General features: G+C 44.0%; 2 protein-coding genes across 4 annotated transcripts; one reads left to right on the forward strand and one right to left on the reverse strand.

The window, feature by feature from the left end:
* Positions 1-3,522: 3,522 nt before the first annotated feature.
* On the forward strand, positions 3,523-7,343 carry LOC127582494 (protein S100-B-like). Its single transcript, XM_052037801.1, has 3 exons — positions 3,523-3,672; positions 4,215-4,367; positions 7,059-7,343. Exons 2-3 carry the CDS (start codon positions 4,227-4,229, stop codon positions 7,227-7,229), a joined length of 312 nt encoding a protein of 103 aa, XP_051893761.1. The 5' UTR covers positions 3,523-3,672; positions 4,215-4,226; the 3' UTR covers positions 7,230-7,343.
* Positions 7,344-9,140: 1,797 nt separating this feature from the next.
* On the reverse strand, positions 9,141-20,270 carry kxd1 (KxDL motif containing 1). Of its 3 annotated transcripts, XM_052037798.1 has the most exons (5): positions 19,946-20,197; positions 16,435-16,541; positions 13,211-13,363; positions 12,057-12,103; positions 9,147-9,954 (listed from the first exon to the last, which is right to left on the reverse strand). In XM_052037798.1, exons 2-5 carry the CDS (start codon positions 16,527-16,529, stop codon positions 9,740-9,742), a joined length of 510 nt encoding a protein of 169 aa, XP_051893758.1. In that variant the 5' UTR covers positions 16,530-16,541; positions 19,946-20,197; the 3' UTR covers positions 9,147-9,739. The 3 variants fall into 3 exon arrangements, with proteins under 3 accessions (XP_051893759.1, XP_051893757.1, XP_051893758.1); XM_052037799.1 differs by lacking the exon at positions 16,435-16,541 and having other exon boundaries at positions 9,141-9,873; positions 19,946-20,270; XM_052037797.1 differs by lacking the exon at positions 16,435-16,541 and having other exon boundaries at positions 9,141-9,954; positions 19,946-20,255.
* Between the last annotated feature and the right edge of the window lie 7,415 nt (positions 20,271-27,685).

A 27,685-nucleotide genomic window follows, 5' to 3' on the forward strand; every position in this document is an offset into this window, starting at 1 on the left:
ATCCAGCTGATTATTACCAAATCAATCAACTCTCAATCATCAGCAACGTGCTTGATGGTTATGTGAAGTGCTATCACACAGCACTTACTCACCAAGAACTAGTTTGGGTTTCACTAGAACCACTGATTGCAGACTCGGTAAGTTTGGGTGTAAAACTAAAACCAGGCCTGAACTTGACTAGGCCCAGTCTGAACTCAACCTGAGCCCAAGGATTTATAATTTAATTTATATTTGTTTTATTCCCAGTCTATGTGTAGTTAGATCCTATTGGGCTGGGGTGGAGAAGTTAGTCCATACTTCAGAACTCATCTCAGCCTTAATCCAAGGGAGCAGAATTCCAAAAGTGAAGTGAAAGAGGCTGCCTTCACATACTCTGGATGACTGGTGAAATGGAAATGAAAGGGAGTTGAACTCCTTTGTTTGGAGAAACAGTTGTTTGTGGTTGTTGGTGATTAATCAACTTAGCCCCAGGACATCAGTGCCAGAGGTCCTGAGGACACTGTTCTGGACATATTGATCTTCAAAGTCAAAAGTCAAAGTCAAGTTTATTGTCATATGCACAAGTACAAGAGTGCACAAGTGTAATGAAAATCTTACCTGCAGCAGCATCAAGGCACAGAGCATCATATAAGCAACATTAACAAGAAAAGCATAAATTAAACGTAAATAAAACACATTTTACAAGAAAGAACACAATTATAACAAAAAAAAATAAATTCAGATGCATCATCAGTACTCTTCCCAGCCATCAGTAGGTCTGTTTGTTGAAGTTTCACATTCCTCAAATAATGAAGTAGTGCGGGCAGTAAGACTTGAGTAATATTGAGGCATGGGTTGCTAAGTAGCAAGTGACACTCATGCCACACAAGTGTCAGGCAATGGGCCATCTCCAACAAGAGCGAATGAAATCATTGGGTCTTCCCACCATCAATGTCCTGGGACAACATCACCATAGAAATGATATCTCCCCTGTCTGCCTATGTTTACAGGAGACCAGGACTGAAGTACCACTACAAAGATTCAAGGATTTAATAAATGACAAGAGACCAGAGTTCCTTGTTCAGTGGTGATATATTAATGTTAATGTACTCTCTGACACTACAATGTCTTCTATCCCTCTCCCTCTATCCACATACCACAAATGGGCTCCATGTGGTCATGACCATCCAGGAGTCATTCCACTGATGATCCAATGAGACAAGACTTCAGGTGATTAACCAGGTCATCGATCCCTGACTGCAGAGCCATCATTGTTGAGAGGACACACTTTTAAGGTGAAACTGCATTGGTTACTACCTGTTGTAATTGCAGTTTCGTGTTTGATCTCACACTAAGTTTCACACTCCCTCTTCCCTGGCCTGAGTATACAGGGTATTAAGTTGGATTACCCACTTCTGTGACTGTTCGATATCTGTGTCAGCTCTTTGATACAATTATAATATCCTACAAAGGAATCACATTCCAGGTGGTAAAACATAATTTCGATAGTTACAATGGGTTTACATTTACAAAGGGGTTTCAGTTCAAGCTGGCTTTCATTGCTTGAAGATGTGAGTGCCAGAGTAATGACTTCCTGCCGCAATTATATCGGATCCTGGGAAGAGCACAACTAAAATATTGTGTTCAGATCTTATCTCCATACCTGAGGAAGGAGATACTTGTGACAGAAGGAGTGCAGTGAAGGTTCACCAGATTCCTGGGGCAGGAGGACTGGACTCTGAGGAGAGTTTTAACAGACTGGGTCGGTGTTCTCTTGGATTTAAAAGTATGAGATCTGATCTCATTGAAGCACTTAAAATTCTTAGAGGACTTGACAGGGTGGATCCAGGATGATGTTTCACCTGGAGCAACAAACATTCTAACTGGAGGAACTCAGCAGGTCAGCAGCATCTGTGGGGGGAAAGGAATTTTTGATGTTTTGGGTCGAAACCCTGAATTAGGACTCCAGATTCCAGGATCTGCATCTATTGTGTCTCTCTGATGTTTCCCCTGGTTGGGTTGTCTAGAACCTAAATTGGTAAATTAAATTGGTAAATTGGTTTATTATTGTTACATGTATCGAGGTACAGTGAAAAACTTGTCTTGAATACTGTCCATACGGATCAATTCATTACAACAGTGCATTGAGGTAGTACAAGATAAAAATAATAAGATATGATCTTTATTAGTCACATGTACATTGAAGCACACAGTGAAAGGCATCTTTTGCGTAGAGTGTCCGGGGGCAGCCTGCAAGTGTCACCGAGCTTCTGGCGCCAACATAGCATGCCCACAACTTCCTAACTTGTACGTCTTTGGAATATGGGAGGAAACCGGAGCACCCGGAGGAAACCCACGCAGACACGGGGAGAACATACAAACTCCCTACATACAGCAGCCGGAATTGAACCCGGCTCGCTGGCGCTGTAAAGCATTATGCTAACTGCAATAAGAGTGCAGAATAAAATGTTACAGTACAGAGAAAGTACAATGCAGGTAGACAGTAAGGTGCAAGGTCACAATGAGGTAGATTGTGAGGTCAAGAGTCCATCTTATCGTACAAGGGAACTGTTCAATAGTCTTATAACAGCAGAATAGAAGCTGTCCTTGAGCTTGGTGGTGCGTACTTTCAGACTTTTGTATCTTCTGCCCGATGGGAGAGGGGAGAAGAGAGAATGTCCAGGGTGGGTGGGGTCTTTGATTATGACCTGGGTCTTAATTTAAGGGATTGACAATTCAACACGTAGATGAGAAGAAATCTCTTCATCCAGAGGGTGGGAATTCTTTGAAATTCACTACCCAAGAGAGTTATGGATAGTCAGTCAATGAATATATTCAATACAGGATATTAAGGGAATCAAGGGGTATGGAGTTTGTCCAGGAAAGTGATGATAAGTAAAAGAACAGCCACAATCTTCTTGAATGGTGAAGCAGACACTAAGAGCTGAAAGGTCTACTGCTGCTTCTATTTCTTATGTTCTTAGTTCTTAATGGGTGCGTTTGATGGGGCAGTGCAGAGGGAGGTTTACTCTGTAACTGGCCCTTGGTGTACCTGCTCTGGGAGCACACCACGGGATAGATTAGAGGGAGATTTATTTTGTAGCTAACTCTGTTCTGAGTCTCAGTCCCATCCCTGGTGGGACATTCAGCTGCGAGTTGTCATTAAAGTAGTCCTTGCAGCAGGCTCGCACTCCTGCTCCGTTGCAGTAAAACAGACCTGGCAGAACGATCATCAGAATTGCCGATTGGTGAGCACGTTTGAAATCTACAGTTTGTTGCTTAGGCGGGGGGGGGGGGGGGGGGGGGGGGGGGGGGGGGGGGGTGGAGTCTACTTTTTGGGGTTAATTTTGCTCTCCGATGCATTTTCACCCCCAAACTAGGGATTCACTTGTTGACGTGGCTTTTGAAGACATTTTGGAGAACTGCATATCTGACTTTCTATCTGAATCACGCTCTGACATAAGACAAAAACGGTTTTGGTCTTAAAAGAGGTGGAGATTGAAAAGCTGCGAATTCCTTTAGCCACGAGTAAGCGTTTGTGGAGGCAGGACAAAGATAGCAGCCACGAACCAGTCAGCACAAGGCGCTCTGACTGACGGGCACCAGGGTTGGGCTGGGTATAAACACCATCCACTCAGCAGATGCAGCGCAGCTGGGCGAGACAAGAAGGTGAGAGTCCGTCTGGTGCTGGAGGTAATTTAAGAAGTCAACCTAATAGGGGTTAATTATAAATTAGTTAACGGCTGAGAGTTTACCAGCGGTCATTTAATGGAGAGTTAACGTGATAAATTACTTTCATGTTATCCTGCAGTTATCTACTGGAGATTAATCGTTATTTATTAGTTATAGGAATTATCTAATGCTAGTTATCTATTGATAAACTAATTAGAGATTAATTATTTCTCTAAATTATAACTGGTGATCTGGGTGGTCACCTTTTTATCGCTTCTTTATGCCTTGTATTTTGAGTTTAATCTCGAGTAATATTATGGATTGTGCCGGGACTATTTGAGGAAAGTTTCTAGAGTTTTTTCTAAGCTTCCTTTTGTAGTTAGATAAAAGTTTCTCTAAAGCATTATTTAGCCCCTTCCCAGATGGGGGAAAAAACGGTTCTAACGGAGGAGTCGCGGGGTTAGTGACGGACACTCACAGGGAGCGAATGGGTGGGGTGGGACTGGTACGGGAGGAGCATTTGCAATGGAATTTGGAGACTGGAGATTTTCTCTTGTCCTTAGACACGCTTCATCATGTCGACTCCATCGAAGATCGAGGTGGCGATGCAGAACCTGATAGATGTTTTCTATCAGTACACTACAGGCGACAAATGCACCCTGACCAAGCCTCAGATGAAAAGACTGGTAGAGATTGAACTAAACCAGCTCACCAAGGTAATCCTTTTCACTCAGATAGGTATCAAATATTCCCAAGGTAGGTGAACACGAGTTTAACTGTGCTATCTCTCACACGGATCCTTCCCATTTTTGCACAATACAATCTCCATTCACCCAATAGTTCCACTCACTGCCTTGCCACACCTTTCCCTCCACCAACTCTCCCTCGCTGAATCAACAGCCCACGAGTCTTCTGTTCACGTTGAGAGAGCTATAGTCAGTGACACAGTTCGCTGAGGAGGATAAATTGGTCAAAGCGGGAGCTGGGTTAGCATCTGTAGTGACTGAATCAGTCAAACAGGGCCCTGGGGGAAGAGGAGCTACCACATGACGTGGGGGAGCTGGGTTAACACCAGCATAGAGATGGTCAGCCACACAGGGTGCCGGGGGAAAGGGGCACCGAGTGACAGTGTGAGGGAATGTCAATTGAGATGGTCAGTGGCCGATGATGTTTTAAAGTTGTATGCAGACTAATTGTTCAGGCAGGATCTGCCCAATGATGACATTGTTCCAATATACCCTTGAGGAAGTGGGGTAGGAAATCAGAGGGTGGATATTTAATGTGTTGCTGCCCTGTAGGGGTTGCAGTACTTGGCATCTCTCCTGATCAGAGCATTGTGCACCCACAACCAGGACAGTGTGTGATCCCTTCTCACCCTTCCACCCCAATCTCCTCTGTTGGGGTGAATCAATAATGACCATATTGCAGGGAGGATAACAGGGTCCATTTAGTCTTCCTCAGAATTGGTTAACACCATGAGGTCAGCTCCCTGTCTGAGGTCAAGGGTGGGGGATCTGACTGCTAGTGCAGAGAAAGCACCAGGGGCGTATTGGTAAATGTTTAGAATGAGGGAGTGGCTTCTGAACAGCTGCCAAGTCTGAACAAAGGTTTGAACTGAAGTTCTGTCAGGCAACACCCAGCAAGTCTGTAGCACTCTAGTTCATGCTATACACCCCAAAGCGTCCTTGCAGCATTTTCTCATCTCAATGTGTAGACCAAATGACCAACAAGTTCACATTGACAACAGTACAAAACCAAAACACCATGGCTGCTGGAAATTGACTTAAAACTTTAACTCTGTTGCTCAGTGCCCAGATTCTGCCAAATCTGTTGAGCACTTCCTGCATTTCTGTTCTTATTCATAATCACATTATGCTTGGCTTCTTGAGTTAGGGAGTGGCAATTTAGCCCATGCTATGTATACCCTTGGAATGTCTGAGGCAGTATATGTATATTAAAACTGTACTTGCCGTCTAACCTGGGCTGTATCCATTTTGGGAGTGTTAATGGGTCTTTATTTGCTACTGCTACTCTCTCCAAATAAAATTAAATCCATCAAACCTGCTGAACCTGGCCCTCTTTGAACAGGACAAGGTAGAGCTTTACTGTGTACCTAACATGTACTTTCCCTGACCTAGAGTGAGGGCTTGCCTAAGCCCCCATTTTGTGGGGTTTTATTGTTTTTAAATAACTTATTGCTGCATTTCATAGAAATGTTGTCCTGTGTCCAAGATGCACCCTGGACCCTGTGGTGTCCACCACATTCAGAGGGCCTCAACTAGAGACAGCATGATCCCTCTCTAGGGAGATCCAGGCATGAACATAGCCTTAGAAGAGGGTCAGGCAGTTGGGATAGATTTCTCAATCAATGGCTTGCTGCATGGACTTGGGTGGCCACCTTGGCCAGGAGTGGAATGACAAGCTGGTCCACCCACCCATATACCAGGTGCCAAGGATCAGGAGCACAGGCTGAAGTCCACACAGACCTTGCAGCTCCCTTAAATATTCAGATGGGACCTACAATCCTCTGTGTTCCATATGTAAAATGAACATGGACTTTGTCCAGGCCTGGGTGTCTGTAAATCTGCTTGAAAAGCTATCGCATGGGACTTCTGTGCAACACTGTCCCAGGTCCTCCTTACTGCCATTGAGGCAAGGAAACGAGAAGGGTGCAGCAACAGCTCAACAGGAACCTCACCTTGGAGTATGGAGTGGCACAGGGCAATTCTGGCTCATTACACGGGACTAGCTCCTGAGGAGAGCTTTGGAGACTGGATCTGATGAGCAATGCCAGCCAAATAGGGATTGGCCTGGTTGGAATTACTCCACACTCCTGAGCCCCCTCAACACCCACAATGATAGGGTATAAGACTTAGTGTTGTGTACTTCACTCCTACACTATTTAGTTGTCTTGATGGCCAGAGTGTCCTCCCCACCCCCAACTATGCCAGTAACCTTGTTCCAAGTTGGAAAAATCCTGGTTAAAGATGGACAAGTTCTTCAGGTTTGGCTAATGCCTGTCAATGGGAGCTACAGATCATCTTCAAGGGAATGCCCTGTACACCATCTGGGAGGATGGACTTAGACTGCAAGGATTTCTGTACACAAAGGCAGAATTGCCAAATTGGGTATGCAACCTATGACTGATTGCTCTTCTCAAATGGAGACTCAGAACCATGGCAATGTTTCCTCTCTGTCCAGAAGAAATCAATGACCAGCTCCTAGATCTTAATAACAAAATCCAGGTGGAGAGGGTATTCTGTCCCAGCCCCGAGTGTTTGCTGGAACAGTGTAGAGGGAGCTTTGCTTTGTATTTGACCCTTGCAGTATCTTCCTTGGGTATATTTGACAGAATGTGTAGAGACCAGATTCAAAGCTTAATTTCGTGTCTTTCCATCTCTCAACAGAATAAGAAAAACGTTGAATACTTTGACAAGCTGATGAAAGATTTGGATTTTGATGGTGACGGAGAAATGAATTTTGAGGAGTTTGTGTCATTTATTGCAGGAATCATGTTTTCCTGTAATGAATTATATATTCAAAAGAAGCAACAAATGGCAAAGGACTGTAAAAAGTAATCTGCAATATCAACTCTATCATGTGAATATACTGGAGAGCCTTCAGTGACCAACCTGTGTAGTACCCTTGTTATCCCTATTTTTAATCCAAATAATAAAATGATTATGACTGGATTATTACTGAATGCCTCTAAGTCAGAATTCCTCCTAAACAAACCAATATCAGAATTTCCCTCTTTGCTGCCAAGGTTGGGAGTAGTGGGCTTTGGTGAGCCTAAAACTTGCTAAAGATGGTACTGGAAGCAGAAACCTTGTTTCCCAGTGGAACCTGAGTGAGCATTTAGATGGTTCTTTCTCACCAGCAGTTCTGATGGGTTAATTGACTGCCTTCTGAGCTGTAAATTTGATTAGAGGAACCTGACTAAAATAAAAAAGCTAAACCACAAGCATTGCTATTATTGAAGACATTTTCAGAGCAGCCACGAAACATGTTTTGTGGTCTGAACCAGTCACTGAGGAAACCTGGAAGGATGTCTTCCTGACAGAGCATCTTTGTATCATTAACCCAGACATGGTGGGCACTGTAGAGGAACAGTCACTTCCAATGTGTGACACATCCAGCACTTGTCAAATGCATCTCTATAACTCATTATTCAGATGGGATGAACCTCCAGGTTGCTGATCAGGAGATTCCCCACTGGCAGAAAGAGTTGATTGGTAGATTGCACATGTGATTCTTACAGTAATGGGGCAAATTAGCTCTCAGATGCTACTATTCTAAATTGCATATTTTTGGTAAGCTTTGTTGCAAAGCTGCTTGGGAGCCCTGGAGGATGACAACAAAGGGAGGAGGAGAGCTGGGGTTTCCAGTTATGGCTAAATTGGGCCAGCTTTCAGTTAAATCCACCCCTACAAACTCTCTGCCTCTGGCTGAACCAGAACATTCACAAACTTCTCACTCTGAGCTGGGCTTCCTCTCCTCAATAGCCATCCCATCACACGTATGGCCTCCACCTGTGGCTCTTAAACACTCATCAGTGCTTCTTCCAATTATAAATTTGACTGGAACAACCTCCCACCTTTCATAATCCAGAGCTGAATGAAAACCATGCTAGCTGTGTCCCAACTCTCAGCGCTCCCTTTCCCCATCAGTCCTGTGCTCAGACCTACTACCCTGGCAAAAATGGTATTAAAACTCTCTTTTCTAATCTCTCCATTTCTCTTTGTAACCTCCCCCAGGATATCTACTCTGTTCCAATTCTAGCTCATCCCTGAATTTTATCAATCCACTACTGGCAGCTCTGTCTTCAGCTGCCTGGGTCCCAAGCTTTGGAATTCCCTCTCTAAATAACTCTCCTTCAACTGCTCTATAAAATTCACCTCTGAACAACCTCTGAACCTACTATCTCACCTGGCCAATGTCAATTCTTTGATAATACTTCTGTCTGTGAGGTGAGAACTGTGATAAGGGCATCATACAAATATAGCTTGATGAGATGATCAGGCAGCAGAGGAGTGGATATTGCTCAGCCAGCTCTGGTGCCATCCTAAATATATTAGTTTCCTTAGAAGTCCCATGAAGTGGAAGAACTGAACACCTTTCACAATGAAATCTGTGGAAGAAACAACAGTGAACCTTGATGCAAGCCTCATCAGCAGGTTACCTTTAATTGCCTTCCTGAAACTCAGTAAGTTATTGACCTTAAGTTACATGAAGTGGGCGAGCTTAGCATTAGAGGAAAATAAAAGTGTCCCTGAAACCTCACTTGATGGGACATCTAGTGGGAAGCATTCAATTGAGAATGTAATACCAGTAGGTCAACATGGGAATCCATGCTCTGAACCTGTTGTTTCCATGAAGTACCTTTTTTGCAGAGGTGCTTGGCTACTTTGCACCTTCACCAGCAGATATTTCTAAAAAAATTGGTGGTTTAACACATCCCAAGAAGGTTCCTCAGTAGTTCAGTTTAATGTCACTGTATCTTGATTCAAAAAGGGATGAGGACATTAAGGTATTGTCGGAGCAGTTGGTCATACTAGGGGCATCTAATTTGCCAAGGCATACATCTTCCTGACAATAGACGCATCACTACACAAGATAAACACTCCCCCAATCATTCTATTCCAACCACAGCAGCTTCAAGACATTAAGCCCTCCCACCCGACACAGAACAGATTCCATCTTACCAGCTATATTTTATTTTGTTGCATTTTACATTTTTATCATAAATCCACACTGCAGAAATCCTACAGTCACACAGCGAGTGTGGCATAACAACAGTATCTCACCATTAAATCCTTACAATCACACAGGTGTTTCACTGTAAACCTCTAGCACTCACAGTGATCAGGTTCACTGAGTAATCCACACTGCAATTAAAATGAACAAGAGAGACAGTGAATGGTTGAGGAGAATTCATTTCTCCCCCACAGGCGTTAACCCAGTGTCTTTGCCTCAACAGTAACACACCAGATGCTTCTTTGTGAGCTCAGCAGGTCTCTGGGCCTGGCTTTCATACTGCCTTCACCCCTCCCAACGGAGGAACATTCTGCAGGTACACGTTTGGAGTTTACTCTCCCCCACCTTCAGTCACGAGCTGCACATGCCCATCCTGTTCCTTAATCACTGGCACATCTTCTGAGTCCCCACTTGCTCCGGGCGTGAGTAAAGTTGGACTGGTGTTACTGGAATCGGAGCTCAGTTCTAAAGTGTCGGAGAGAGGTAATGAGCTCTTTGGGTTAGGATCAAAATCTTCATCTTCCACCTCTAAGGACTCGTGGATACCTATCCTCAAAACATAGACAAAGATCAGCGAGCACCACCCACAGCAACCCAGATGATAAGCCTCTGGCAATATGGTTATTGATCAATGCTACTAGGACATGGACAAATCATACAAATGAGATGGATCTTACAGTTGAAAAAGAACATCAAACCAATTCAATCACTTCTTTCAATTAAGTAAACTTCCTTCTGCTACCCATTTATACCCTTCTCCATCCAGCCAAGCATCACTATCCAACATCCCCATCTAATCTCCAAAAGGCACCCCACCCTCCTCCCATCCTGCGCCCAATGGGTGAATACACAAACTGAGCTCGTCCACCTTTTCAGCACAGCTGACAAGAGGAAACATTGCCTGGTTAATGGACGGGCACTAACACATACTCAACCATTCCTGGGCTCACTCACACCACTGCTCCACTCATCAGTAGAGTCGGTATGGAAACCCAGATTCTGTCTGAGGCCCTGACTCTGGCTGAGAATCTGAACATTCAGCTTATTGTTTGACTTTCCTTCCTCTGGATGATGCGTTAATTCTACCCTGTCCCCAGATACATTCTACTTGCTCACACATCAGGCATGCACTGGCATCTCGCCCAGAGTCCACAGAGCCCAACAACACAAACAGGCCATTTGGACAAAGGATCCATGCCGGTGTCCTCAAGCTCCACAAGTGTCCACCCCCCATCAGTACACTCCCCCTGTTTTTCCTCTCTTCTTAATGCGTTTTATTTAACTTCTTAAATCGAACTCTGCCATTCATTTCTGTCACTCCCTGTGAGGACAAGTTCCCACAAATCTCTGGGAAAAGGATACAATGACTTAATGGACTATTGTCTAGAAGCCTGGACATAAACCAGAAATACAAGCTTGAGTCCCTCTATGGCAGTTGGGGATATAAATTCAATTAAATATACCTTGAATGAAGTTCTTACCAGTAATGATGACTGTGAAACTATTTGAGCATCCTTAAAAACCCCCATCTGTTTTAATAAGGAAATTCCAGGGAGAATATCTGCCGGCCTTACCAAGTCTAGTCTGTATGTGACCCTGGACCAACAGTGATATGGCTGATTCTGCTCTCTGAAAGGTACCAGCAAGTCACTCAACTCAACTGGTGATGATCAGTAAATGTTGAGCAAGCTTGTAATCTCATGAATAAAACAAAAAGTCTGTTACAATTTCTTAAGACTTTGAGTTATTACAACAATAGCCTCTAGTTCTGGACTCCTTTACAAGTGGAAATGTTATTTCTATGTTCACTCACATTGGATTATACAGCCAACATGTGCTTCAACATGTGTATAAGCACATATTCCAACTACTGACAGACCTGCTGACTTTCCCTCAATCACTGAAAGATACCATGGGCAGTTCCACAGCATTGCCTGGTAAGAAATACACTTAAGCAGTATGTAACCTTACATGCAGAAATCAAGTGGTGAGATGTGGATTCCAAACTTTCTCCAAAAGGGGAAAAAATCAAAATCAGTTTAACCCAAAACAATGTGGACCAACTGTTTCCCACTCAGATTCTGAGAATCCAATCTTTCCCCATCTGTCTCTGAACCCGGCTGTTAAAACCCAATCATATCTATTCCCTCCCACTGATCTATCTGGAACTTTGCCACACCATCCACCACGTACTTTGTTTGTTAATTGTGCTGTCAAAGCCAACCCTCCCCTCTCTCCACACGTGTTCGATCTGTCTGAGATTCCGCACTCACCTATCTATTACAGTTCCAGCTACTCAGTCTAACCAAACCTATTCTCCGTTTCTCCACTGTCTTCAACCATAAGTAATGCCGTGAAAAGTTGATTTATTCATTTAATTCTTCCACTGATTAAACCAAAGATCTAATCTCTCAATACAAACTTACTTGAAAATCCAAGAGCTCTGAATAAAGCTAGAACTGAGAACAAGTGCCGCATCTACTGGCTGCCCTCCCCTCGTTACATTAAGGTGTGACAGGGAGTTTACTCCATAAATCATGCTGTCAAATGTGAAAGCTGATTTTCATTCCCAAACACTCTTACTATGGAGTCCCAAAACTGAATACAAAGGTTATTAATAACTGCACAGTTCCCCTGTACATACTCACTGCTGAATGCTTCTGGATGCTGCTTTGAAAGTTTGTCCTTTAGTGTCCTGCAGGTGGGAAAAAAAAATCAAGTGACATATCAGACCCCAAAAAACATATTACTGCAAATTTTAGCTATTTGTCCAAACCACTTGCTGAGACTTTTTAAACTGCAGAATCTGAATGTTCCAGCTTCCTGTACAGCAATAGTGCCTGTACCTTTATACAGAAACATGATGCATCAGCACATATACACAGCTGCACACACACAACTGAGCCACGCATAATAGCAGTTACTGTTCGATCAGCCCCCGCGCTGCATATCCAGCAGTGATCAGTCTTGTTGCATCTGCTCCCTCTAATGGTTGAAACCAGCACAGCGAAAGAACAGTGAAAATCAGTGCATTAGGCAAAAGTACAAAGATTTCTTATTTTCATCTCCCAAATCTAAACCCTTCCTGAAAACACATCCCTTCACGATGGGGGTAAGGGAGAGTTGGCAGCTGCTGGCTAATGCCTTATTGATGCAGTTCCTCCTGTTCTCATTTGATGGCGACAGGAGACCAGTGACTACGACAGGACTTGTGGAGGAGATGGGAGCGGAAATTGTTCAGGCAAGTGTTAGTGTAGGGCATCAGGGACGGAACTCCACTGGAGGCTCTGCCACTGAGATTGGAGCAAAGCAAGAAAAAGCAGAGGTCCAAGCTGCTGCAGGAGGCCAAGGTCAGGTGGGTTGAGGCCTCAAAGGGGGCTTTAAATAAAGCTGAAAGGGTGGAAATGCAAAGCCCACTGGTGAGAGGAAGAGGGAAGTGGCTGTGAAGGCTCTTGTAAGAAGGGGTCCCAGAGGATTGGGAAGGGGAACAGCAGGGACTGGGGAAGCTGTATAGTCATAAGGGCAAGGATGGAGCCACAAAGATGGGGAAGATGGAATGGGCAAGAGTCCAAAAAGATTACATGAGGACTACAGGAGAATGGGTCAGCACTAAATATTGGGTGAGGAGGATTCAATAGGGAGAGCATCTGGAACTAGAGAACAGGGCACACAGGCCTGGGGAATATGAATGGATGGGGGTTGGAGTCCATAATGACAGAAGGAGGTGCCCTGCAAGGACAAATGGTAGAGAGGATCTCTATTTCTACTCTCGCATTCACTGTTCCACTTCCCAACACTGTACCTTATCCGGCGGAAGATACTGTCAAGATCCTTTTTCATCTCCACAAGAGCACGGGTGTGGTGCAGGTATCGTTCGGTCATCTGGTTCAGCCTCACGCTCGACAGGTTGTTGAAGTTCAGCAACATCTCGTTTGTTTTTTCAAAACGGTCCAGCCTGAGAAAGGTCATGAAATGAAGGTACATGTTTGGATGAATGGTCTTCAACATGAAGTGTTGATTGTGGTTCTTTTTCCACAGATACCACCCAACCTGCTGAGTGCTTCCAATAGTTTTTGTCCATAACTGCAGATTTACAGCACTTGCAGTGTTTTGATTTTCACAAGACGAGGGGGTTTGACCTATGAGACCACTGCTATGGTCAATGTACCCCACGATAATGAAACCCAAGGTTCAATAAGTCGGTCATATCAAAACACCACACCACAAAGGTCAATGAGAGTCAGTGTCTCTGGGACCCCCATCCCAGTGAGAGACAGCATCTGGGAGACCTGTGCCCCAGAGAGAGTGTTGACAGTAATGAAGTGCTTCGAGAGGTTGGTTATGGTTCAAATCAACTCCTGCCTCAGTAAGGACCTGGACCCACTTCACCACAATAGGTCTATGGCAGATGCTCTCTCGCTGGCTCTCCAATCTGCTCTGGACCACCTGGGCAATCGGAACACATACGTCAGGCTGTTGTTCATTGACTACAACTTGTCGTTCAACACCATCACCCTCAGAACTTATCAAGCTCCAAACCTGGGCCTCGGATCCATGACTTCCTCACTGGGACACCACAATCAGTACAGATCGGAAACATCATCTCCTCCACACTGACCTTCAACACAGGCGCACCTCAGGGCTGCATGTTTAACCCCCTGCTCTACTCTCTCTATACCTATGACTGTGTGGTTAAGCATAGCTCCAACACCATCTACAAGTTCACTGATGACACCACTGTTGTTGGCAGAATCACAAAAAGAGACGAGGCAGTGTACAGAAGTGAGATAGCTCAGTTGGTTGAGTGGTGTCATAACAACAACCTTGCACTCAATTTCAGCAAGACCAAGGAACTGATTATGGATTTACAAAGGGGAAGTCTGCAGTGGAAAGGGTGAGCAGCTTTGAGTTCCTGGGTGTCAACAGCTCAGAGGACCTATCCTGGACCCAACACAGAGATGCAACCATGAAGAAAGTGCAGCAGCATCTCTACTTTCTTAGAAGTTTAAGGAGATTCGATATGTAATCGAAGACTCTTACCAACTTCTACAGATGTACAGTGGAAAGGATTCTGACTGGATGCCTCATGACCTGGTATGGAAACTCCAATGCACAGGATCGCAAGAGGCTACAGAGAGTGGTGGACTCATCCAGTTCCATCATGGGTACAGCTCTCCCTGCCATAGAGAATATCTACAAGAAGTGATGTCTCAGGAAGGCAGCACCCATCATCCTGGCCATGCCCTCTTCTCGATGCTGCCATCAGGCAGGATGTACAGAAGCCTGAAGACCCACCCCTCAAGGTTCAACAACAGCTTCTTCCCCACTGCCATCGGGTTCTTGAACCAACCCATAAAACATTAACACTACCTCGGACTATATTTTTTTTCTTTCTCAATCTTGCACTAGTGTCGTTATGTTTATTTTCTTGGGTTTTTTTGCACACATGAACTATGCATAATTTGTCTTAATTTAAGTTTACATTGCTGCAAAAAGCTAATTTTCATGGCAGTTATACCCTGTATACTTATGTCTATAACAACAATAAACTTGACTTGACTGGTTTGGAACTTGTACCCCAGAGAGATTCAGTATTTGCAAAGCCTACATCTGATCAAGCATCAGTGTGTGTGGGACATATCTATAATTACTTTGTAGCCACATGTTCCTTTTACTTTTCTACCCCTTTGTGTTATCAGCAAATTTATAAACAATTGGTGCCTTGATTCAAGTTATATATACAAACTGTAAAAAGTTGAAGCTCCAACACTGGTTCCACTGGTACATTATTCACTACTACCCATTTCAGCCTACTTTCTCTTTCCTATTAGCCAATCATCTATCCACTCCAGAACATTACTTCCTACACCATAGGCTTTCTGCAATAACCTTCAAATGCCTTCTGGAAATCTAATCATAGTACATCCATTGGTTTCCCCTTAATCCACAGGTCAAAGAACTTCAGTTGGCCAAACATGATTTTCCTTTCATAAAAGCTTATTGTCTTTGTCTGATCATATTGAATTTTCCTAAGTTCCCTGCTATAACACCTTTAAAAATAGCTTACAGCATCTATAAGGAAAACATTAAGCTAACTGTCCTGTAATTTCTTGCTCTGTCTCCCATTCTTTTTGAATAAAGATGTTACATTTACTATTTTCCAATGGAACTTTCCCTGATCAGGGATGTTTTGGAAAATTAAAACTAATGCATCAACTGTCTAATCACACTTCTTTTATCACCTTAGGATGAAGTTCACCTAGAGACTTGCACAACAATTCACTCATTACCACTGCCTTGGATTTTTCTAGATTTCTCCCTTCCTGCCTATTTCTGATTTACAGCTCTTCCTGGGATTTACTTATCTTCAGTAGTGGAGACTGATGCAAAATTTGTGGTTAATTCATCTGCCATCCTTTTGTTTTCCATAATTGCCCAGACTCAGCTTCTATAGGACCAGCACTTGTTTTCTAAACTTTTTATAAATATCTACAGAAACCCTTGTTTGCTTTTTTCTCTACTTCTGGCTACTTGTACTCTAATTTTGTTTCTTTCCTTTTTAATCTTTAAATATATATATTCTTAAATTTTCTAACCCATCTTTGTGTAATTATATCTAGCTTCTCTAAATCAGATACTACCTTTTACTTGGTTAGTGAACCATGGTTGGTGAGTTCAAGATGAATTGGGTCTTTCTTTACAGCAATAAACTCAGAAGCAATAAAAAGACAGTAGTTCTATAAAATGGAAGTGAGTCCAAGATGAAAAACAGTAATACTTAACAACTTTGACAGCAAATATTCAGCCATGTTGGACTCCCTCGAAGGATGTGCAGATGTGGAAGACTTAAATGACAATGTTGATTTGCTTTGGATGTCTCACTTTAAACAAATGGAATAAACAGCTCTGCTGAAGCACCAGATTATGATGAAAGCAATACTCCAAGGATCATGACATGTGCCTGTCTCTGTGTGAAAAGCTAAGCAGCAGAGGCTAGACAGTATCTGCCAGCAACAATGTACTCACATGTGTCTCTGTGCCTGGACAATGGCATTAACATCCTCACGGTTCACCATACTCAACATTCTGCTGCAGAACACCCCAGAAGCTGAGGACTCCATCCCTGCGCCAGCCTGGCATGGACAGAAAACACCCATTATCTGGGGGTACAGACAGTAGAAGCCCAATAACCCATAGTACTCTCCCACAGCATTATCAAGTTTCAGACCTATAGCCACAACTTCAATGCAGTGCCATATAATGACAGAGTTGTACTGTACTCAAGGTCGTACAGTGAACGAGCTGTACCCACTGCTACACCTCAGGGTTGTACAGCAACAGATCCATACTCACCAGTATTACAACCCAGGATTACAGAGACACAGACATGTAGTGTATCCATGCTACACAATGACACACCTATCTCCAAATTTGTACACACCAGTATTATGACCCTATGTAATACAATGACAGACCTCCATCTACAATACTGTATAATGACTGGCCTACTCTCTGCAACTGGATCCTTGACTTTCTGACCAACAGACCACAATCAGTGAGGATAGGCAGCAACACCTCCACCATGATTATTCTTAACACTGGTGCCCCACAAGGCTGCATCCTCAGCCCCCTACTCAACTCCCTATATAGTCACGATTACATGGCCAGATTCTGCTCTAACTCCATCTACAAGTTTGTAGATGTTACGACCGTAGTGGGCCATATCTCAAATAATGATGAGTCGGAGTACAGGAAGGAGACAGAGAGCTTAGTGACATGGTGTCATGACAACAACCTTTCCCTCAATGTCAGCAAAGCAAAAGAGCTGGTCATTGACTTAAGGAAAGGGGACGGTGTACATGCACCTGTCTACATCAAAGGTGCTGAGGTCGAGCGGGTTGAGAGCTTCAAGTTCTGAGGAGTGAACATCACCAATGGCCTGTCCTGGTCCAACCACGTAGATGCCACAGCCAAGAAAGCTCATCAGCGCCTCTACTTCCTCAGGAGGCTAAAGAAATTTGGCATGTCCCCTTTGACACTAACTTTTATCGATGCATCATAGAAAGCATCCTATCTGGATGCATCATGGCTTGGTATGGCAACTGCTCTGCCCAGGACCACAAGAAACTGCAGAGAGTTGTGGACACAGCCCAGTACATCACGGAAACCAGCGTCTCCTCCATGGACTCTGTCTATACCTCTCGCTGCCAGCATAATCAAAGACCCCACCCACCCAGGTCGTTCTCTCTTCTCTCCTTTCCCAATTAGGTAGAAGATACAGGAGCCTGAATACCACCAGGCTCAAGGACAGCTCCTATCCCACTGTGATAAGACCATTGAACTGTTCCCTTATATGATGAGATGGACTCTTGACCTCACAATTTACCTTATGACCTTGCACCTTATTGTCTACCTGCAATGCACTTCCCTGTAGCTGTGACATTTTATTGTTTTTACCCTTGCATACCATTTGTACAGATCAATTCATTACACTGTGTAATGACTTGATCTGTACAAATGGTATGCAAGACAAGTTTTTCACTGTACCTCAGTACAAGTGACATTAATAAACCAATACCAGTATTCCAGTAGTACTACACCCATGTTATACAGTGAGACCCCTACATCCGACAGTAATGTATTCAGGAACAGACTCATTACACCTGTACTGCCCTTATATATAGGCAATAGATCTATCTACAACACACAATACTGCACCCTAGTGTAATATAGCAACAGATCTACAAATACCAGTACTATATCTACATTATTCAGCAACAGATCTATCCTCATCTGCGTTGTGCCTCAGTATTATAAAGTGACAGAAATGTAGACATCATTACTGTGCCGTAGTGTAACAAAGAAGCAGATCTGCATCTAGCAGCACCATACCCAGTGTCAAATAATGATAGACACATTTCCACCAGTACCGTCTCCTAGTATCACACAGCAAGTGACCAGCATGAACCAATACTGACACCAGCATTCTTTGGTAACCAACCTGCATCACCAGTATTATAACCCAGTGTTATTCAATGACAGGTCTATACCCACTAATACTGAACCACAGTACTACACAGGCTCCTGTTGCCACGTAGTGTTCCACAGCATGTACAATGATAGGTCTATACCAATCTATTCCAGGCTCCAATCTTACACAGTGTCACACTTGCACCCATCAGAGATGTATCCCTGCTTTAGTGTCAGACCTGTTCCCACCAAGACCTCTGGTGTTACACAGCAACAAACCTTTACCCATCATAATTGCTCCCCAGTATTAAACAGTGATAGATCCATTCACCATACCAGGTCCTGCACCAGGTCTGTATCCCAGTGCTATTAATTGACTGACCTGGCCCTATAAGTACTTTGCCCAAGGTTATACCAGCCTCTAACCATGAGAATAGTATCCCAGAGTTATGAAGCAACAGATCCCTAATGGTACTGCAACTTAGTATTATTCAGCTACAGTTCTGTGCCCACCAGTACTACATCAAAATATTATACAATGACAGACCCGTTTCACTAGTTACCCCATAAAGTAACAGTGCTAACAAGCAAAATTGCACAGATTTATAAGATTACTTATTATAACACAGAAGGCTACTATTTGGCCCAATGGGCCCCTGCCAAATCCCAGCAGAACCATGCCCATTGGTCCCATTCCCCCTCTGATACTTCCCTGTGGCCCTGCAGCTCATTCACTTTCTCTCCTACACCCAACAATTTCCTCTAGATTCTTTTGCCACTCAGCTACACTAAGGGGTTGGTTTTTACAGCAGCCTATAACCTATCAACACAGCTTTGGGACGTGGAAGAAAATTGGAGCATCCAGTGTAAATTCACATGCTCACTGGGAGAATGTGCACAGACAACACCTGAGATCAGGATCAATCCCACATCCCTCAGGCAGGAGGCAAAAGAGCTAAATGCTGCACCACCACACTGCCCACCATTGTGCCCCACTGCAATATAATAATAGATCTGCCCCACCAGCACTGCACCCCGGTGTTGCACGTATCTGCCCCATTGGCTCTGCATCCCAGTGTTGTACATATATCTGATTGTGCCCCAGTGTTACAGGTATCTGCCCCACCGACTCTGCATCCCCAGCATTACAGGTATCTGCTCCACTGGCACTGCCCCTCAGTGCTGTACACATATCTGCCCCACCGGCTCTGCACCCCCAGTGTTACACACATCTACCCCACTAGTACTGTACCCCAGTGTTAGACATATCTGCCCCACCAGCTCTGTACCCCAGTATAGTGATTGACCTGTCCCGCCAGTACTCCAGTGTTATCCCATGACTGAGCCATCCCCAGCGTTTTATACAGCGACAAACCTGTCTCCCCAGTACCGACCCTAAGTGTGTACAGCGGGAGGCCTGTACCCATCAGCACCGTACCCCAGCCAGACCTACACCCACCAATACTCTGCCCACAGCGGGATGCCTCCAAGCTCCCACCGGTTCCTATGTCTTCCCCGGGGGCCAAGTCTCTGCCACTCCTCCACCTCAGTGACTGCCGTTACTAACCGGTCGAGCCTGCGGCTCCGCGGTTCCCGCTCCCCGGCTGAGCCGGGTTGGGCCTGCCGGGTCCGCTTTCCCCTGCCCCTCCACAGCGTCACCCTGGAAACCAGAGCGCGCATGCGCATCCACCACTGGTCCCGCCCTGGGCACGGGGTCTCCCAGGCGTGAGTGCACGGATCCGCGGGGTTTCCCAGTCGGCCGGCAGGGTCGAGGATTTGTTCCGGCTTTGAGCGATGCACGGCAAGATCCCCTGAACTGCCTGGTGACTGTGATCAAACGGTGCGCTTTGATGATGTGGACTGAGGGATAAATAATCTCATAGGACACTCACGACTGCTTCCCGCGGCCGTCCCTCAGTACTGCCCCTTCCGGTGGTGCGGCGCTCCCTCGGTGCTGCCCCTCCAGTATGATGGGACTCTTTCAATACCTCTCGTCCAACAGTAACGCACTTCCATCAGTGTCGCACTCTGTCCTTACTGCCCCCTGATAGTGCTGCCCCCGGGGCAGGGCGGCACTCCCTCAGTACTGTCCCCTTGGGCAGGGCGGCACTCCCTCAGTACTGTCCCCTTGGGCAGGGCGGCACTCCCTCAGTACTGTCCCCTTGGGCAGGGCGGCACTCCCTCAGTACTGTCCCTTGGACAGGGCAGCACTCCCTCAGAAAAGCTCCCAGCCCGCAGTTCTGTCAATGCTGCCCCTCCAACAGTGGGTCACTTCCTCAGTAAGGCCCCTCCGAAAGCAAGGCACTCTCTCGATACTGGGGACATAAGAGACTGCAGATGCTGGAATCTGGAGCAACAATCAAGATGCTGGAAGGACCCAGCAGGTCAGGCAGCATCTATAGAGAGAAATGGACAGTTGATGTTTTGGGTCAAATCCCAACCTGCAACATCGACTGTCCATTTGCTGCCTGACCTGCTGAATTCCTCCAGGATATTGTTTGTTATTCTCTCAAAACTGCCCTTCTAATGGTTTCATGCACTAATGGTGCTTCACTGAATGGTGAATGGTGCTTATTGTATCTTTCTGGTCAGTTTCCCCAGGAGGTGATGTGTAGCCCTGTCTCCTACCGGGATATTTTCAGAGTCTAGGGTGTGGTCACCTCCAATGAGTGTGCCAAGCTAATATTGAATGGGTAGACTTTTGCTGTTGAGATGACTGAATATGGGATGGAACTAGATGATGGAGGAGCTAGCCTTATGGTACAAAGGTTCTTATTCTGAAGCCGAGGGTGCTGAAGGGTCTTGAGAATGTGGCACAATCCTGACAAAGTTATCCTGCTTGGTCTGTGCCTCAGACTCAGGCCCTGAAACCTTCCAGCTCTGGGAACTGCCATCCCATACCATTCCACACAGTACAGAGGCCTTTCCTTTGCAGGATGCTCTTGCATACTCTTCATTTTCGTGAGAATGCAGTGGGAGCTGAATGTCATAATGCATGGTTCTCAAAAGGCTAGTATACAGGACAAGCAAGTAGGTAGAATTATAATTCATTGCTACAGGAATCAAATTCAAAAGTTAGGAGGTCATCCTTATAGAGGGCATTGGTGAGGCCACATCTGGTGTATTGATCTCCAAACTTAAGGAAAGATATAATTTGGAAGCATTAAAGGGAAGATTTGCCAAATTAGCTTGGGCTGGTTGCCTTATGTGGACAGCTTGAACAGACGAGGCTTGTATTTGCTGGAGCGTTCAAGAGTGAAAGGTGACTTGATTGACACATAAAAGATGCATAACAACTTTTTCTTGTGTGAAGATCGTGAGTCTTTGGATTTTTCCAAAGGGCAGCGGAAGCAGTGTCTTTCAATATTTTCAAAGCAGAATTAGATAGATTGTTGAAGTGCAAGGGGATGAAAGGTTACTGTGGAGTTGAAGTTGTAGTCACATCAGCCATGATCTTATGAAATGGCAGAGCTGGTTTGAGGGCATGGGTGGTTGACTTAATTCACATGCTTGTGTGTATGCTCAGATTCAGTCAGTTCTGCCATCTGGTGGTCAGGGACATCCCTGGCGGAGACTTCAACACAGGATTCCTGCCCTCTATATTTGGGGCCTTGGGTGGAGAGTGTTGTAGAGCAGTCCCATGCAAAGGATTTTAAGTTCCTTATCAGACTGTCAGACTCCTGACATCTATGCTCTGGATGAATCTGTGTTCCATGTAAAATGTGAGAGCTTGCAGCTCCTGTTAGAATATTTAAGGGAGCTGCTCCCAAGGTTCTGGCTGCACTTCAGCCTACGCTCTTGATATTTGAGTAGGTTGATGGAGGGATCTCCTCATCATATGATGGCCATTTACAGGACCAGGCAGTGGGCCACCATGTGTACTGTCCATCCTGGATACCTACTCCTCTGCCAAGTTTACATACATCCCCGGAGAAAAAGCACATTGTGTCTGTGGGTTCACTAAAGACCTTTCACAACAGTGGCACCTCAGAACCTGGAGTATGTATTAGACCCAAAGGACATTTTTCATTAAAGCAACTAAAACATTAAATTATGTCATTTTAAAGCTAAAAGAACACACACACGCATACAAAATGGGTGCCTGAGATGAAGATGATAAAAATGTAGAATAAGGAGGTGGAGTGCATGAGGTGACATTCATCTTGACCTGTATAGGGTTACTGTGATCTTTAATCTCCATCAAATATTGAATAAAAGTTATAGCCTCCATCATTATACCATCGGGAGTTTACAGATTAGGATGATCATGGACTCACAGCCTTCCCTTCTCCCAGTTTTGCGGGAAACTGAGTTGCAGAAGTGGTCACCTAAGTATGAACTGTGGAATGAAAAATAACTAAGTACTACATTATTATATTTACTTATATTTTTGGATCAGGACATCACCAAGAAGGTCAATACTTATTGTCCATCCCTTAATTGCTTGAGAAGGTGATGGTGACCCAACTTCTTGAACTACTGCAGTCCTTCTGGTGAAGACACTGCCACTGTACTGTTGGGTACAGTGGGAGCCAATGATAATGAAGGACAGTAGTAAATTTCCAAGCGGGAATGGTGAATGACTTGGGAGGGTAACCTGCAGGTGGTAGGGCGCCCGTGCACCTGCTGCCTCATCCCCCTTTGAGTTAGAGGTCACAGACTTGGGATAAGATATCTTTTTATTAGTCACATGTACTTCGAAACACACAGTGAAATACATCTTTTGCGTAGTTTTCTGGGGGCAGCCACGCTTCCCGTGCCAACATAGCAGGTGCTGTTGTGGTATCCTGGGGAAGTAACTGCAGTGCATTTTGTAGATGTGCACGCTACAGCCACTGTGATCCATTGGTGGAATGAATAAATGTTTAGGTAATAATGTTTAAACAGTAAGCCTGCATCTCCCCATCATTGCTCTTTGGCTCATCCTCTTTAACACCCTCAAACATTTGAAATCCCAATTCCCTATTGCTTGAGGAGCCCAACCCCTCTTCCCCCAATGCCTGCAGGCACAGTCCACATCTCCTTTTCCCCGGACTCTTCTCCAGACCTGTTGTTGCAGCATAAAATTTTAATAGCAGCACCAGTTCTACCCAACTGCTTCTCTGAGGCAATTCACTTATATGCAGCAGCTGAAAATGCTTAGGTTGAGAATGCTGTCCTGGGGAGCCCTCCATAGGAGGGCACTGGTACTGAGAAGATTGGCCTACAACAGACATCTTCAGTTAGATATGACTCTAGTGAGTAGAGAGTTTCCTTCTGAGTCAAATTGATTTAAATTTTGCACAACTGTGTTGGTGCAGAAACAGAATGGATGCTACTTCAAGAAACATCACTCTCACTTCTCTGGTGTTCCTGCTTATTGTTTACACGCCATCTACTTTGCATTTGATAATGGGTTTAGAAAGCTTCATATCCAACTTTGCCAAAGACACAGGCAATAAGATAATCAAGCTAGATCACAGTATGAAGTTACAGAGATATAGATAATGCAAATGGGTAGGACCGGAAATAGGTTTTAGTGTCAGGAAATATGAGATCATGTAATATAAAACTTACTTCTAATTACTTTCTAAATGGTGGAAAACTAGAAGGAATAGAAGCCCAAAGAGGCTTTGTGTGATGGGTAGGGGTGTTGTATAAATAAATCATTGGAATGTCATGGATGATACAGGAAGTAATCAAAAAGGCTTTTCTATCTGGAGGCCTGGAGTACAGTGGGTAAAGGTTGTTCTACAACCGAAGACTTGGTTAGACCACACCTAGAGCACTGTGAGTGAGCAGTCTGTACACCAAAACTGGGAAAGATATATTGAAGGGAATCTACCATTGACTTATTAAAATTGTCCCTGACTGTCAAGGGAAGATTACACAAACTAGCGACATATTCAATAGAATTTAGGAGGTTATGGTGTAATGACTGAAATTTTCAGGATGCTAAGAGAAAAGGTGTAAGCAGAAATATTTCCACTCGCTGAGCACTCTAGGACTTGGGATGTAGTATTAAAGGCAGGTATATGGTGTTAGGTCACACATTGGTCATGACTCAATGAATAGCGAAACAGATTTGATGTTCGATTGACTGCACCTGTTGCTATGTTTCCCTGCCTCACCTCCTTCCCTTTGCCTGTATTTCCCATACCATTATGTGCTTGTACTTTGGTGAGTCCTTATAATGAGCAGCTGATACTTTTCTTTGGGCTGTGGGTCACACTGAGAGAAGAAGACACTTCATTCTGCACAAATACTGGACATGTGCAGGGTGAGTAAAGTTAAAGACTGATACAGTAAGATAGCAGAATCAAGGGCTGTTTACTCACTCCTGAGTAACCCAACAACAGAAAAAGCTCTGGAGATGGTTTAGAATCGGACTATCATCTAAAACCTTTGTAAAAGCCTAGTGGTTGCACTGTCAAGTCTGGTGCTGTTACCCAAAACTTAGGAAGGCCAACAAAACCAAATTCTCGCTCTGCTCACCAGGCAGCATCTCTGCTGAAAGCTGCACACGGTGCAATGCCTGCCAGTCAAATTTCTTATTGACTGTATCATTCTCCCAGTGAGAGTCAGAGGTTCTTCAGCTCCCAGACCTGAACAAATGAATGCTTGACAATCCTACAACTGTAGAATTAAACATTTGCAACAAAGAACAAGAACATTTTTGGCCCATTATGTTTTTGCAAGCTCTATTTCAAACATCCCATGACCCTGCTCACTCTCCGCATAACCCTGTATCAACACCAAACCAATCCCACTGCCCTCCTCTCTCCCTACTAATACTCTGTACATATGAAAGTCACCATCTCTGTCCCTACTTCCTCCTTCAATCACCTCAGCAAAATTTGCAGTCTTCTTCCACTCCAACACCAGGTAAACCACTGCCATCCTTTTATGCTCCCTTCAGCTTTTCTCCCTACCTTTCTCCTATACTGTACTATTCTTATCTTCCAGTGCCCCTCAATTTTGCCCCCTGTAACATGCCATGACCCCTTATTACTCCTTATCTCCCTCCTCTGCCCGCTTTCACCCCCCTGCTAACATGATCCCTTTCCCAACTCCTCTTTCCCTCACCCTCCATCAATCCCTCTAATCCACTCCATCCCCATGGCTCTGTACTTTAAATAGTGATCCAATTTTTCTAAATATGTCCTGGTCTGTGCCTCAGTTACTCCCTATGGTGAAACATTTCACACTCGAACACTCGCTCTGAGAAAGCATTTGCCTGAAATCTGTCAGAATTATAATTGATGGCTCCTTGTCACTGAACATGCTGTCCATTTTCTGGCCGTTCGAGAGCCTTCATCACTTTAGTCCAGGAGAGGGAGCTTGTTGAACAGTGGAGAAAGCAGATGGAAAGTTAGAACAAAAGATTAAAGGATAGCTAGCTGGGTAAGCTTCAGGCTGCGTCCTGTCCGGATTTCCACACAGAGCGAGGATGGTAGATGATTGGGAGAGCCTCGAAGAAATATGTCTCTGTTGATCCTGTAATATATTAGCTAATTAGATCCAGATTCCTCTTTTCCATATATACAGTTGGAATGATCCCTCCAGTTTGCATCTCGTTCTTAGGCTACTTATGGTATGCAATTCTTTGGTAATATTTCTCAATTCAGCCTATGGAGCTGTCTGCAGTTATCATACCAAAGGCTCGCTGAACTCTATAATTAAGATACAAACTGAGAATTGTGGCAGGAATTCAGACTGATTCAAAATGACAATGAGATTTACTTTCAGGAGCTTAAACTGCAACAATTGCCACAACGTTATCTCAAATCCTCCCTTGTTCCTGAAGTTGGCAGGCAGTTCTTCACTCTTTTGTGATCTTGTTCCTCCAACACCCCCAACTGATATCAGCTGGGGCTAATCCTTTGCTGATTAAATGGTGACTCTAGTTACCCAGCACATAACCCTTACTCTAAATAAATAATAATTCTGTGCAGTTACACTGAATGGATCATGGGTCTGTATATTCAAAAAACAGGCAACCCTAAGCAGAGACTGTATATGGAGTATGACCCTTACTCTAAGTAGACAATGACTTTGCATACAGTAAGTGATCCTTAACCTGAATAAACCACAGCTCTATAGAGTCCTGCAGTTTCACTCTAACAAGACATTCTAAAATTTAAAATGCAAGTTTTGTGGATTGAAGGAAGAGATGCCAACACAGAACTAAATATGATTTTTATTCATCTTTGTAAACCAAGAAATGCACAACTACAAATTCATTAATTCATTGTTTTATAAGACTTGTATAGTGTTGAATTTATTAATTAAGTCAACCAGTTTTAGTCAAAGCTAAAATCAAGCAGTTTGAAGATAATGCTTGAATAATATGTTGTCAAGCACATATAGAATGTACATAATGTGTACATATATTGTGCACACATTGTGTGGATACTGCCTGCATACAGTATATTGTATCTGTGTCCATAAACTGTAGGAATAGTATACATACTGTGTATGTACCACCTATATTTTGTACTTAGTGCGCATTCTGCCTGTATACTGCATATATATGTGTATATACTGCAATGCATGCTAATTATGCTTGTGTTCATGTACATACTATGTATATTTTATGTATATGTGGGTATATACTGCATATAGATTGGATATGTACCGTGTTCACAGTGTGCATACCAACTATAGATTGCATTATTTTATAAATTTCTAATATGCTAAGAAACATAGTTTATTTTGCACAAATGTCTAGGACCTCCTAGTGGTTGTATCATTATGCATGTTGAATTATTAATTCTAATTATTAAAACAGAATAAATACTATGTGAATTGCTTTTCTAAACAATCTTAAGAGTTTTAATACAAATTATGGATTCAATGGTTGGAGTGCAGCTTGGATGAAAGAATCACCGACCAGCTTTGAGGGCGAGGCACACTCTCCTTGTCATTGTCATCGCCATCTAGTATCCAAGGGAGTTTATGACTTACCTTACGTTTGTGCAGCCTGGCATGACATCCAGAATGACTGCAGCTTATTTATGCCCTAACAGTGGTGCTGGGACCACATTGTGTGTGAATCCAGTCTAGCAGTCATTAGGATAGAGTTTGGGGTTAAGGGCAGGACTGAGGATGATCTTAGCTGCTTCTTAGTCGTAACTGCGTAATGTTTCTATGTTAAGAAAATCTTACTGCAGCCGGTAATCAACACAGGGCTCAACTTGAGTACGATGGCTCTGCGAATTGCTAAATAATCATCAATCCAGATTGTTACTGATTTTAAACACAATTTGGTAAAAGTGAGAAAAATAATAAATTGAATAGTTCGGCATTGTCACTGGAAATAGCAGCA

This window comes from Pristis pectinata, chromosome 24 (genome assembly GCF_009764475.1).
Source record: "Pristis pectinata isolate sPriPec2 chromosome 24, sPriPec2.1.pri, whole genome shotgun sequence".
Lineage (NCBI taxonomy): Eukaryota > Metazoa > Chordata > Chondrichthyes > Rhinopristiformes > Pristidae > Pristis > Pristis pectinata.

Excerpts from the sequence above, each read along its gene's own strand:
- LOC127582494 (XM_052037801.1), top strand. The coding sequence starts at position 4,227 with ATGTCGACTCCATCGAAGATCGAGGTGGCGATGCAGAACCTGATAGAT. Across the intron at positions 4,368-7,058 it reads AACTAAACCAGCTCACCAAG|AATAAGAAAAACGTTGAATA; the intron begins GTAATCCTTTTC and ends ATCTCTCAACAG.
- kxd1 (XM_052037797.1), bottom strand. The coding sequence starts at position 20,064 with ATGCGCATGCGCGCTCTGGTTTCCAGGGTGACGCTGTGGAGGGGCAGG. Across the intron at positions 13,364-19,945 it reads CGGAGCCGCAGGCTCGACCG|GCTGGACCGTTTTGAAAAAA; the intron begins GTTAGTAACGGC and ends GACCTTTCTCAG. Across the intron at positions 12,104-13,210 it reads AGTATCTTCCGCCGGATAAG|GACACTAAAGGACAAACTTT; the intron begins GTACAGTGTTGG and ends TCCCACCTGCAG.